This window comes from Gobio gobio (genome assembly GCF_949357685.1).
Source record: "Gobio gobio genome assembly, chromosome: 20".
Taxonomy (NCBI): Eukaryota; Metazoa; Chordata; class Actinopteri; order Cypriniformes; family Gobionidae; genus Gobio; species Gobio gobio.
Genome location: NC_137113.1, coordinates 35,162,176 through 35,176,369, shown reverse-complemented (window position 1 = coordinate 35,176,369; position 14,194 = coordinate 35,162,176). Strand labels below are relative to the sequence as shown.

Sequence of the window (14,194 nt, the reverse complement as noted above, 5' to 3'; positions counted from 1 at the left end):
GTTTGAAGAGCAAGGGCACATTCATTTGTTCAAAAGTGACAGTAAAGACATTTATAATGTTTCAAAAAAGCTATTTAAGAATAAATGCTGTATCAAGGTTTCCAAAAAATAATAAGTAACACAACTGTTTTCAACTGATAATAATAATATGTTTCTTGAGCACCAAATAAGAATATTAGAATGATTTGTGTAGGATTTGACTGAAGACTTGAGCAATGGCTGCTGAAAATTCAGTTATGCCATCACAAGAACAAATTACACCTTAAAATATTAAACTAGAATTTGAACAACATTTTAACAATATTACTGTTTTTACTGTATCTTTGTGTATTACTGTATACTGTGCCTTCGTGAGCATAAGAGATCCCAATTTGTTATCCTGGTGTTCTGGAATAATAGTATTTAGCAAAGTTTATAATGCTTTTTTTATGTTATTGGAATAAAAATACTGAAATTTAGACTAGATAAAACTCGATTTTTTCCTCTGTTAAATGAATAATTTGTCCTGGTCCAGCAGATACAGTGATAAACCACCTGCTAGTAAACATCGACTGACAGTAAAGAAGCATCTGTGGGGATGGCAGTTAATCATTTACTGCCTTTAGGCTAAAAACACTTCAACTGATCAATACACCATCACTACACATGCTGGCTCTGACCCAAAACAAACCGTCAGTTGTAATCATCTTAACATCTTAGCATTTAGTGGTGAAAAGATGCATCATAACACTGCCATTAACATTCAAAACCATGGTATTAGCAGCATGGAAATTATGATTTGACTTTGTCCACTTTGAATATTCTGATTATGCATGCAGCATGTACTAACGTGTTTGCAAAAAGATGATTAAGCCAATATTGACTTTTAGAATTTTAGAATGACACGACACTGAATTCAACAACAGCTTGTTCTGCATGTCATCTGTCATTACACCATTTCTGTAACTGCACAGGTGCAGAACTTTTCAGTTTCAGTTTCCAATCTGATTATTTCCTATCAAATGGATTAGAAAAGGTTTAAATCACCCCTTATAATTGGAATTTTAATTTCGATTGGCCTGGTTACACCATAGACTGTACAAAAATATGGACGTAGTGTTGGTGACTTCACCCATTGGATTCTGAAGAGCAGTTTTGAAGCATAAAGTAGGGTCGAGCTGGCGTTGCCATCTTGGCAGCGCGTCACCACGTGCCACACCCGACTAACTGAAATAACATAACATAAATGAAAATGGGCAAGGAGGCGGGACGTGGGTGGAGCTGAGGTGACGTGATGACTAACAGACATCAAACAAACGACAATCCAGCTGTCACTCAAAGTGACCATGCCCTTAATTATGCAGAACTTTAAGGCTTTATATAATGTAAACGAATGAGTTATAAAAAAAATTCTCCCCCCTCACAGTTGTCATGAAGGGCAAAATTAGCTATATAGACCAAAACTACAATTTGTTCCAGGCTGTAAGCATTTTAACATGGGGCTCAATGAGATTCTGCTCTCTTTTGGAGCCTGTCCCTAGCGGCCAGTCGATGAATTGCAGTTTAAGTCACTTCCGTATTGGCTTCAAGAGAAACTGGGAGAGGTTGCCGCTTGGGTTACACTTGACTTTTTTATTCCGACTGTGCTACTAGTCTGATTACAAACAGGGTTTGTAATTTTAGGGTCAATGTAAAAACAGCTAATAGGGGTGTGAGCTGATTTCATTTACGTCAATAACAATTCACTGCTTTTCAATTAATTCTAAAGCAAATTTTGGCATTTGAGATCAGTTTTACTCCATACATATATACATACTAGGGATGCACCGATACCACTTTTTCCAGAACGAATCTGAAACCGATACTTTTATTTTTAGTACTTGCCAAAACCAAGTACCGAGACCTGTATTTTCCTGTATTTTTTTTTTTTTTAAATATTGGGTATAGAAACTAAAAGAATATGAATCAAATTAGTAAGATATTTCCTTCACTTATTTTCATGCCTAATTATGCCTTTTAAAATGTATTTAAATGTCAAGAGCAGTGAGTGATTTTCTCTTTGTCTTTTGTTTTTAGATTAACATTGAGGACAAAAACAGCAGTAGTCTTATTAGGCTGCTGCCCCTTTCACTAGTATCCTTTCACAAGGCAAGTATCCTTGTGCAACACAACCGACTATGTTTCACAAGGATACTTGCCTATATGGGTATTTTGACATAATTTTGTATGAATTTGAAAGAAGACTTGAAAGAGAACTCAATTCAGTGAGCTATTCACACTCTGTCTGTGAGGCAGCTTCTGTGTGCGCACTTTGGATGTTTGCACAAAGAAAACCTCTAGAAAACGGCATGTGATTACTGTACCGCCCTCCTGTAATAATGTAGGGAACCACTCATTATACATAAATCATGTAACAGTCGTGCTGTATGCATCATTCTATGAAGGTTAAGCAGTGAGTTACATCATTGTATGGGAAACGTACCGCTGGTAAGTAAGAGGAATCTGATCCAAGGTCAGGGACTCACTGTGATTTTGGTGGCGTTGTTGAGTGCACTGACCCACTCCACTAAATCCTGCTTATCATTCGCCTGCAAGTAAAACTTCCTCATTCCAGCGTTGATGACTGTGGGAAGACACAGATTTATATTTAAACAATCTGGAGGTGTTGATATATTTACATTCTTGTGGCATTATGTATTGGGCAACATGTCGGTCAGACAGTAATTCCTCTTTTAAGTGTGCACTTCTTGGCCTGAATAATGGTGCTTCACACTAGCACTTTTAGAGTGCACCTGGGTTTATTTGACAGCAAAGTGTGGTTCATTTCGGATGTTGTTAATGCTGTTTAACAAACTTGCCCACCAGGGTTAGTAGCAAAATTTCTCATTTTCATTTAGCTTAACTTGATATATAAAATGAAGTAAAACTGAAATGTGGTGCTAAACACATTTCAGAGTTGCAGACCCAGCACACATAAAACTCATTTAATACGGGCATGCAAAAAAAGCTAATTAAATCACTTGTGATATCAAGACTCAAATGTTACAACATAATAGCATGCCATAATTCTGCCATACTGTCTTACTACATAATAAAAAAGTATGGATTTTCCCATGACAAGTGAAGATCATACTGCCAAAAGTATTGGGACACCCCTCCAAATAATTGAATGAAGGTGTTCTCATGACTTCCATGGCCAAGGGTGTATAAAATCAAGCACCTAGGCATGCAGACTGCTTCTACAACCATTTGTGAAAGAATGGGTTGCTCTCAGGAGCTCAGTAATTTCAAGCGTGGTACCGTGATAGGTTGTCACAAGTGCAATAAGTCCATTCATGAAATTTCCTCACTACTAAATATTGCATGGTCAAGTGTTAGTGGTTTGGAAAATTGGGAAAAACAGCAACTCATATAATCACAGAGCGGGTCAGCGCCTTCTGAGGCGTACAGTGCGCAGAAGTCGCCAACTTTCTACAGAGACCTCCAAACATCATGTGACCTTCAGATTAGCTCAAGAACTGTGCGTAGAGAGCTTCATGGAATGGGTTTCCATGGCCAAGCAGCTGCATCCAAGCCTTACATTACCAAGTGCAATGCAAAGCATCAGATGCAGTGGTGTAAAGCACGCCGCCACTGGACTCTAGAGCAGTGGAGACGTGTTATCTGGAGTGATGAATCACACTTCTCTGTCTGGCAATCTGATGGAAGAGGCTGGTTTTAGTGGTTGTTAGGAGAACGGTACTTACCTGACTGTGTAAAGTTTGGTGGAGGGGGGATTATGGTGTGGGGTTGTTTTTCAGGGGATGGGCTTGGCCTCTTAGTTCCAGTGAAAGGAACTCGTCAGCTGAATACGTCAGCATACCAAGACATTTTGGGCAATTTCAAACATTTTGGGCAATTTCCTGTTCCAACATGACTGCGCACCAGTGCACAAAACAAGGTCCATAAAGACATGGATGAGCGAGTTTGGTGTGGAGGAACTTGACTGGCTTGCATCCTGAGTTCTGACCTCAAGTCGATAGAACACCTTTGGGATGAATTAGAGTGGACTCTGTGAGCCAGGCCTTCTCGTCCAACATCAGTGCACAAATGCGCTTCTTGAAGAATGGGAAAAATTCCCATAAACACACTCCTAAACCTTGTGGAAAGCCTTCCCAGAAGAGTTGAAGCTGTTATAGCTGCAAAGGGTGGGCCAACTCCATATTAAACCCTTCAGATTAAGAATGGAATGTCATTAAAGTTTATGTGCATGTAAAGGCAGGCGTCCCAAAACTTTTGGCAAATAGTGTAGTTAACATTAGTTTCCATTGAAGCTAAATCACTTCAGGAAGGTCGAAATAAGGTCGAGTTCACACAGATTGTGCTTTTGCTTTGAGACGTATGTCAGTGGAATGGAAAATGTTTTTTAAAAAAACACAAAAGGACGCAAGAACAACGGTCAAATACAAGAAAAGCAGCACAGTGGAATACAAAAACATGTACTATGTGAACGGCTGCTAATATTAAACACTTCACACTAGGAGACTCAACATGTGACTAAGTTTAGTATTATGTATTATGTTTCTGACACACATACGATGTCTCAAACACACTTGACAGTGGCCTCCAGTCTAACTCCGCCGGGTTAAGTATCAAAACTTCAAGGCCCGGTTTCACAGACAGGGCTTAGACTAAGCCAGGATTAGGCCTTAGTTCAATTAGGATATTTAAGTAACTTTTATAAACGTGCCCAAGAAAAAAACATTACTGGTGTGCATCTTGAGACAAAACAATGCCACTGACATTTTTCAAGATTTGTCAGTGCAAGATTCTTTCAGCTAAAATAGCTCAAACATGCATTTTAGTCTAGGATTAGCTTAAGCATTGTCTGTGAAACCGGGGGTATGTGTCTCTGGCTCTGATCTCAGAAACAATAGCTGGGGTCAGGGATCATGGTCTAACATGCCCTCTGGTCGCCCTTTCTTCTGCATACAGTATCCTCTGAGAAACACGGAGAGAGAATCGCTTGCTCACCGAAGCAGAACTCCGCCTTTGGCCGCAATTTGGTGGCATCACTAACCTTTAATGACAAAATAAGAGCAGATTAATAACACTGTACACACATGCACACACATTTTTAAAGGTGCACTAAATCATTTTCCACTATGAAAACATTATGCCCCTAAAGGACAAATCTGTTTGTATGTGTACTAAGGTGTAATATTTGACTGAAATGTTTTTGTTTTTTTTACCTTTGTAAGGGCATTTTTTTAATAAAAACCTTTTAAAAAATGTATCTGTGTTGTGTTAATTATAGTCAAATTTTTCATTTTAAATCAATTAATTCAATCAATCAACGCTGCAAAAATATGCGTAAAAGGAAATCTTTGATGTAACGTGAGTAGATCTAAATGTAATGCCACAGAGTATGTGAGCGTAGTGGGAGCGAAGCGAGGAGTGGAGCGGCGTGATTTTGAATGGAGTGAGGAGTGGATTTTTTAAAAGTCGGAGCGTCGTGGTTTTCACTCGCTCCAAGAGCACTCCACTACCGCTCCATCACGAGTACATTTCTTGCCAACGGCCCATAATATAATTGCATTATTAGCCAGAACTCGCACTTTAAACACATTTAACTAGCTTGATACAAATGGATCACTCAAATTAGAAAGAATGTAAAGATTATGATGACGGCGATGGACATGAGCAGAATGTTATAGTTCAAGGAATTTTTTGTACCTTCTACATATTGAATATGATCGGGTGAAAGCACATTTCAAACAGGTAGCAATCAATCTCTCTAATACATTCGAAAACAAATCTTACAGTGCTTATCTGCTTACAGTTAGAGCCAATCTATCTGATTTTGAATGAGCAGAAATCTGTAATGTAGTGACCCGTAGATAAAATAACTGATGAAAACGTAGCCTACTATTTTCATCTTTCCAAACTAAATTTGCAATGCAATAAACACAACAAACTACATTGAAACTATATCCTATTGTTTTTTTGTTTGTTTTGTTTTTTCATTTAATATATGTTATAAACTGACCTGTTGTGATATTTCAGAGCTTACTTAACTACTTTAGCCGCAAATTTCCTCGGAGCGAAGACGGAGCGGTGTTTCTCATATCAGTGAGCGAGGAGTGGAGCGGGGAACGGGAAATGGTCACTCCGCTCACATACTCTGATGCCATAATTAACACTTTTCATTCATTTTCACATCTCACTTTAATCGCGACAGCTGTAATACATTTTGTTTAATACTACAGGGACATTTCTTGACCCCTTATCTTGAATTTATTTTGTTCACTGTGGAAAAATGTTTGCTCCAAGACCCCTTTCATTTTCATCCCAGTACATTCACACACATTCAGAAGAAGAATCATTTAACTGTATAGAAAAAAATGTTTCATTATACATAAGAGTGAACCTCCTCATGGCAGTCGGTTCAGAGCGGATTGCGACTCATTTTATCTCTAGGAGAAAATGATGAATATGAACACGTAGAAAAGTCATAGCACACTTTTTCTGCACAATTTGTAGTGTCATTCATGTCTGTGAATATAATGTAGGTAATAAATAGTCAGCACTGGTCAGAAATAACAAACCTTGGATATGTATGTCAGTTTTAGGGAGCCGACGTTGGCTGTTCGTTCTGGAAGATTCTGTAGAAAGAGAGGGTTGAAGTAATTAAAACTGAAATTATTAATATAAAATGATACAAACTCGATGCGAGAAGTGAGTTTGTTTCGAGAAGTATATGAAAACAAACGTGGATAGAATACATTTGTGGCGAGTGTACGGTTTTCTACAAAGTTGTAGAATTGCACACTGGTCTATGAAAGTTTTAACACACATCTACAGATGCAGTGAGGTAAATTATTCAAAGTCAGACGTGGCATCAATAAAAGATGCTGGCTGGGGCTACTGACTGAGTCTTAGATAAAGTGATTGGTACAGAACCTGCAGCAGCCAGGAGAAAAAAGGGAATTCATTAAAATAAACAAAGAAAGAATATCAAGAATAAAAAGAGACAGGTCCTGACACGAGCTCCTTCTTAGAGAACTCCACCAGAGTTCGCTTTTACTCTAAGAAAAATGACAATAAGACACTGAGAGAATCAGAGTAGTTAATATCAAGCTTTCTCTCTGACCCAACTCCCAAAAAACACATTAAACAAGAGTAAAATTGTTTGCAGAATTATGCTACCAAATCTGATTTCAGTATTTTGAAAATTATGAGTAACACTTTACAAATAACTTCCCATTAGTTCATGTTAGTAAATGAATTAACATTAACAGACCATGAACAATACATTTGTTACAGCATTTAATAATCTTTAGCCACTCTCATCCGTTGATCCCGGAAAATTGCCATAAAATTGCAGGTGCCTTCTGTGTGAACGGAAACATGTGCCGGGATTGATTTCGGGATCGATCCCGGAATGGGGACCTAGAAACTATGTGCATTGTGTGAACAAAAGCCATAATCAATGCCATAAGGGGAATGTCATAGTTTCGCTCTCTCTGCGGCAACATTACACGTCACATCGATGTCACGTGTCTTTACAGGATCTTTACGGGATGTGTGTGAACACACGCACACACAGATTCCGGGAAAACACTTGCAGTGTGAATGAACCAAAAATCAAACGATCCCGGGACAAATCTGGGACACATTATTAGGGTATTTTCCAGAATCTCTGTGTGAAAGGGGCTTTTGTTAGCATTAGTAGATAAATATACAACTGTTCACAGGATCATGTTAGTTCAGGTCCATTAAATAACATAAACAGATACAACTTTTGATTTTTAAAATGTTTTAGTAAACTAATAGTGTATTAGAGTAATAAATGCCTCAGAAGTATTGTCATTGTTAGTTCATGTTAACTAATGTAGTTAACTTATGTTAAAGCTACAGTCCGTAAGTTTTGCCTCTTTGTCGCCATCTCTGTTTGAAACCTGCAATTGCAGTTATTTGCGGAATTATCATCTTTATGTGGGTTGTGCATCGGCATGGCTCCTCAGCGCAGATTTCAGGAGTATGTGCGGCTGTTATTCACTCACTGCACCGGTGTGGATATACTGTACTACGGAATTACATTTTCTACATCTTGGAAGTATGACCAAAATAAGAATTTTCCCCGCAAAATGTCATCTGAACAAGCAAGTAACATGTCTGCCACTTTTGTTCTGACCAACTGAGAGAAAAAGCATTACAATAAATCGTGCTACCAACGGCTCATATCACATCAAACCGTGCAAATTATTATTATTGTTATACTTTGTTCCCAAATTGTAAATGTTAACAACATCAGCATTGCATGACTATGTGTATTTAGTAGTATTTAGTAAGATGCATCGCGATGCAGATGATTCTGAATAGATTCACAAATGTCAAAAAAATCGTTTTATGTTGATAAAGTAATGTTAAAGGATTAGTTCACCCAAAAATGAAAATTCTGTCATTAATTACTTACCCTCATGTCGTTCGACACCCGTAAGACCTCCGTTCATCTTCGGAACAGAAATGAAGATATTTTAGTTGAAATCTGATGGCTCTGAAAGGCCTCCATTGGCACAATGCACGGTTCACTCTCAAGACCCTTAAAAGGTACTAAAGACGTCGTTACAAAGTCCATCTCACTACAGTGGTTCTACAATAACTTTATGGAGTGATGAGAATAGTTTTTGTGCGCAAAAAACCCCTAAATAACGACTTATATAGTGATGACGATTTCAAAACACGGCATCATGAAGCTTCGAAGCGTTATGAATCAGCGAGTCGATTCAGCAGTTTGGCGGTTTGACATGTGATCCGAATCGTGATTCGACTCACTGATTCATGACGCTTCGAAGCTTCATGATGCCGTGTTTTGAAAACTTCATCATTATATAAGTCGTTATTTAGGGTATTTTTTGCGCACAAAAACTATTCTCGTCACTCCATAAAGTTATTGTAGAACCACTGTAGTGAGATGGACTTTGTAACGACGTCTTTAGTACCTTTTAAGGGTCTTGAGAGTGTACCGTGCATTGTGCCAATGGAGGCCTTTCAGAGCCATCAGATTTCAACTAAAATACCTTCATCTGTGTTCTGAAGATGAACGGAGGTCTTACGGGTGTCGAACGACATGAGGGTAAGTAATTAATGACAGAATTTTCATTTTTGGGTGAACTAACCCTTTAACGGAACGCAAAAGGCGCAACTCTGAAGCGCGGGAAGTGCAGCACCCGGACCGTCTGTGGCGTGCACATAACAGAGACGCATGATAGCTGAGCGAGAAATCCAACCACATTATCTGCATTAAAAGCTAGCGTATGGAAGCACTTCTATGAAGTTGAAGGGGAAAATGACCTGGACAAGAGCCCCACTATATGCAAGTTGAGTCAAACTAAACTAAAATATTTTTTTCATAAAAGCTGTTTTCGATTGTGGTATACAGCAAAAAATATGTCTGTGCCCAGGATTTAGTTTTAAGTCATAAGACTTAGACTCTATTATCTATTTGTGTATAAGAGCAGCTGTATGTTACTAGTTATTCAGAAAATGCTGAAGTCTACTTTTGTATAGAATTCTATATTTTTGTATTAAAGCTGTGATTTTGGTACAGCAAAATGTTTATTTTGTTGTCTGAAGGATTATATTGCTCATTGCACATAACAGGAGGTTATTACTTTATATTAGTGATTGGTTATTACTTTATATGTCAGTGTTTCAGAATATGCTGAAGTCTGTATTAATTTACAACAAGTATGCTGCTACAGACACTTTTCTGTTGGTTTTTTGCAATGTTGGGACATATTCTGGCAAATGTAACCTTCCTGTTGACTTGTAAATCACTTCCATTTGTTTTATTAATAAAAGATATTGGAAGTAAATTCATTATGGGTCATTACAAATACTTTGCTTTCACCAAGTGAGAAAAAAGAAAATCTGTATAGAAAAAAAGATGCATAAATAATCGTTTTATCATCGCATTGCAGCCCTCTGAATCGTAATCGAATCGAATCGTGAGGTGCCTAGAGATTCCCACCCCCTAGTATTTAGTAAGTATTAGCATTACAGTAGATTTCAATTTCTTGAAAAAAGGCTATAAATGATCCACCACCTGCATCATCCTCACATGCGATGGCCTATGAGCCGGACTCCTTCTTTATGTATACAGACGTGACATGATGATGCAAAGACGAACGTTGTGATGCTCGAATTTCCCATGGAAATCCACCAGTACCACTCAAATTTTAACACATTATTACACTGGCTGATCATGTAAAAAAATGTATTTTGGATCATTTTTAACCAAAAAAAGAAAATTTACAGACTGCAGCTTTAACAAATGGAACCTTATTGTAAAGTGTTACCAAAACATGACATTTATGCAGGGTTTTCGAGTGTCTTTCTATATATCTATATTTAAATTTCAGAGGAAGTTAAGAGAAATTTCTGAGAAAATATATATATCCATCCATTTGCAGTATATGCAAAATCTAAAATCTATATTAGTATATTCCTAAAAGTATATTCCTTAATTTAATTTAAATTTAATTAAAAAAAAAAAGAATATTGCAGAATATACAGTATCAAATGTTCAGTTCTCTCTTCTGGGAAAACCAACCAAAAATATCAATGACAACCCTCAGTTTGCACAGTTTTTGTTCAACAAAATGTTCTCTGGAATGAGAAATAATGGAAAGCTCACATAGGTCTAAAGTTTTCATTTTTCACATTGCAAAGTATAAAAGGTGCACACCCTCATAAAAGGTGCACACAGTGAAGCAAAGTGTGGCTCACACAGATGCAAATACATTTATGCACATACATACACTGTAACTGTGCTCGCTCTTAATGTTTAAAGTGGTCTGGAGGCAAAGACAGATCAATGAACTCAAAACACTTCATGAGATTATAAGTCAACCAGAGGACACAACGAACATATCCTTCACCTAGAGGCTCATGGGAAGTGAAAGTGAACACAGCCACTTTCAGCAACGTCTGCGCTGACAGTTGACAAACTAATGCTTTTCAAAACTATAATAAAAAGGTGTGTAGGAGAGGAAATGTTTTGCATAACAAGATTCTACCTATGATAGCTGAAAAAGGTCAACTGTGGCTCAGCTGCAGAACTATTGTGTACAGTATGTCTATCCAGGGGCGTAGTTTGCAGGGGGAAAGGGGTGAGGTAATCGAATTGTTATTTTTATGTTTATCATATGTATGACTTGTCAATTTAAACATTCAACAATTTTAAAGCATTCAGTAGTACTCGTGCACTCTCTGAGAGACAGTTTTGTAATATCAGATTCACCGATAAATGCCATTAATGCAAAAATGATATGAACAAATAAGATATATTACATAAATTCTTGTTCTGTAGTTTAAACTTGGGACAAACTTGCAGTCACGCAATCCGTCATGTCCCAATAAAGATGTAACTTGACGTGAATTAAATAAAACAGCCATGAATGAGAGCATATTGGAAATAAAAGTGCTTTTTTTGGAATTGCGCTCTCATGCTAATTTTCCCTGTTTAGTAAATCTGGCCCATAGTTTCTAAATGTGTAGGTCAACTGGCCTATTGAGGAGCCATCAATGGTCTCATCTGTAATTATAGCCTTATTGTAACAAATGCTTAACAATTAAAAAAAAAATTACAATTACAAGAACTATGGTAAATTTTCATAAGGGCAAGTACAAGTTAGAATCAAGAGCTGTAAAGGTGCAGTATGTAGTATTGGCAGCTAGCGGTTGAAATGGGTTCTGCAGTCCAAATTCTAAATATTTGACAGAGTTGTTTCCTCCGCGTTTTGAGTAAGAAATACTCGAGGGAAAGATTCAGTAGTTCAGTAAGTGCATCTGATTAATCCAGTAACAGCTGTTTATTAATTTAGTAACAGTAATCAGTGTTTTTGATTCACTAAAAATGCCACCAATTCTGACCCACTGAATTTTTTTGTCCACATAGGCAGAAGAATGTTCAAAAACAAAATATTATGATCATTCCGTTCTGATATTTTTTAAAAACATAATGATAATTTTTTGTTTGATTCCCAACGTTATCGTAACACACATTATGAGAAACTTAACTGGGCCAACGACTAGCCCCTGAGGAACACCATACTGTCGTATTTGATATGTAACAAATTCTACAGGAGAGATAAAACAAGGGAAGACCTTCAGACGTAGAATTAGGAGCCACTGCTTTTAGCGACGCACTGACAGAGTGAATGAGATGAAGATGGCTTGGTACCTGAGGGTTATCCATGTACCACACCAGACTGCCCTCCAACGTGTCCAGAATGAAGTAGCGTCGTAAAAACTTGCCGCTGTTCTCCACTTCCTCGATATCTAGAAAGCCACAGATCCGATTCTGACGATCTACGTACGGCATTTCTGAGACTAAGCATTACCCTGCAACACAAAGAAAATGATACTCATTATAAAGTAGATGAGAATAAGGGTAGAGAAAGAGGTGGAGGAAAATAAATTCGCCATCTTTGTATGCAAGCGTCTGCCATTTTCTGTCACTTATGGTCATGCTCCATGGAAGTGACACCTATTTCATTTCAGACCTCAGTGCTGATGAAAACCCTGTCAGACGAAGCTGTATGAATACAAATGACTTGATTGTGACATTACCCAAGCTGTGAAGCAAAGCACGCACACTTAAACGGTGTAATTTCCCATTTACCTGCAGCCTCTCTAAATGACATAATAGCACTGTGATAACTGTGAATAATGCAGAAGTTATGACCATCAGGGTCAGAAATAAGCCAAGGCTTGGGGGACAAAAAGCCACCAAAAGTGATGAAAATGCCACAGATATTTAAAATGTGGGACCAGTCATCTAGTGGCCAGCGTCAGTCCTTTTTATATGGCTCTTTGATGTGTTATAAGGATATTTAAATGAACACATCTTCAGTGTGTACGGACAGGGCTCAATATGCGGAAATGGATTTGGAAACATTGCTGTGTTGCGTCCAGTGTAGGAAGTCTCAAGCTGAAAGACTGTACCGCTAATAGCTTGACATACAGTGAGCACTCAAGCCGCCGGCCTCTAATAGCTCAAAAGCTTTATGTATAAATAGAGCTGTATAGCTTTACTTTTGATGGAGACTATGTTTCATTCCAGTTATTTAGAATATAACAATATGTAGACGTATGACTGTGAGGGACTGAGAGACAATTCTGAGAGAAAGGGATGTTTTCCCTATTCTTTTCGTCTTTACCATCCACTGTTAGAGTTTTGTAGAGCTGAAAAGTGCCCTCCAAAGGCATTTAGCATTCAGGCTAGACTGTTTGCCATGCAAGGATAGTGTGTGTGTGTGTGTGTGTGTAAGTGAGAGAGAGAGCGAGAGAGAGAAGGAGAAAGAGAGAGAGAGAGAGTCTGGTGCTCAGTCATCCAATACTACAGTCATATAAATTATTTCACGAATAACGCCTATGAAGATTTTTATTCTATTCTTTGATCCTCCCAAGATGACAGCCAAATCTGAGTAACAAGTTCATGGCTATGAACCATTACAGAAAATATTGTGATGTCGTGTTTAATTCAAGATTGTTTTGACAGTTGCAATTAAATACATGCCTTTTGTTTTTATGGCTCCCAGTTTATTTAATAAAACTTATGTTTTGTTCAATAAGAATGTGTAGGTAGGACTACAAGCTCTTGTGATTGAGTGGAGGCAGGGCATGGTTCCGTCCATGTATACTAAATGAAGCATGGGTGAAGAGTTACATTAAAAAAAAATGTCACCGGAAAAAACTTTAAATGTCATTTTGGGGATCAAAGACAAGTTTTAAGGGATAAAATGATTGACTACAAGGGGACTTTAAACACATTGTTCCTGACTCAAAAATATGCAATATGTGTAAATTCATTAAACTAAGGATGTTTGCTCAGAATTACTTGTTCTCTACAAAGTTTTGAGAAGTTTGGACTACGCATACAAGACAGGCATAATGGGTTATAACAGACACATATAAAATATACACAAAATTGTATCTGCTAAACAGTTTAATTAATCAAAATTCTTTTGATACGTTTTCTTTTTTGCCATCGTGGTCTAGAGCTGACATGTGGAAAGCTTGTTTAAGGTCGAACAAACAGCCTAAGAGCAGTTTGAGAAAGTAGTTTTTTAACAAATTAAAATGAAATGTTAGATAATATTTTTAGATAATCATACAAATTTAGGCTACTATTGTTGGGGGTTAAAGCAAGAATTCGGAAGAAAAA

The 14,194-nt window shown here is 37.6% G+C and overlaps 1 protein-coding gene across 4 annotated transcripts in view; it reads right to left on the bottom strand.

Moving 5' to 3' along the window:
- The window catches only part of plekha1b (pleckstrin homology domain containing, family A (phosphoinositide binding specific) member 1b), a 58,908-nt gene that overhangs the window by 26,866 nt on the left and 17,848 nt on the right, over positions 1-14,194 (bottom strand). For all 4 annotated transcript variants that reach the window (XM_079801482.1, XM_079801484.1, XM_079801483.1 and 1 more), the window contains exons 2-5: positions 12,209-12,369; positions 6,567-6,623; positions 4,993-5,038; positions 2,505-2,602 (exon numbers count right to left, since the gene is read on the bottom strand). In XM_079801482.1, coding sequence (XP_079657608.1) covers positions 2,505-2,602; positions 4,993-5,038; positions 6,567-6,623; positions 12,209-12,349 — 342 coding nt within the window. In that variant the 5' untranslated portion in view covers positions 12,350-12,369. The remainder of the gene's footprint in view (positions 1-2,504; positions 2,603-4,992; positions 5,039-6,566; positions 6,624-12,208; positions 12,370-14,194) is intronic.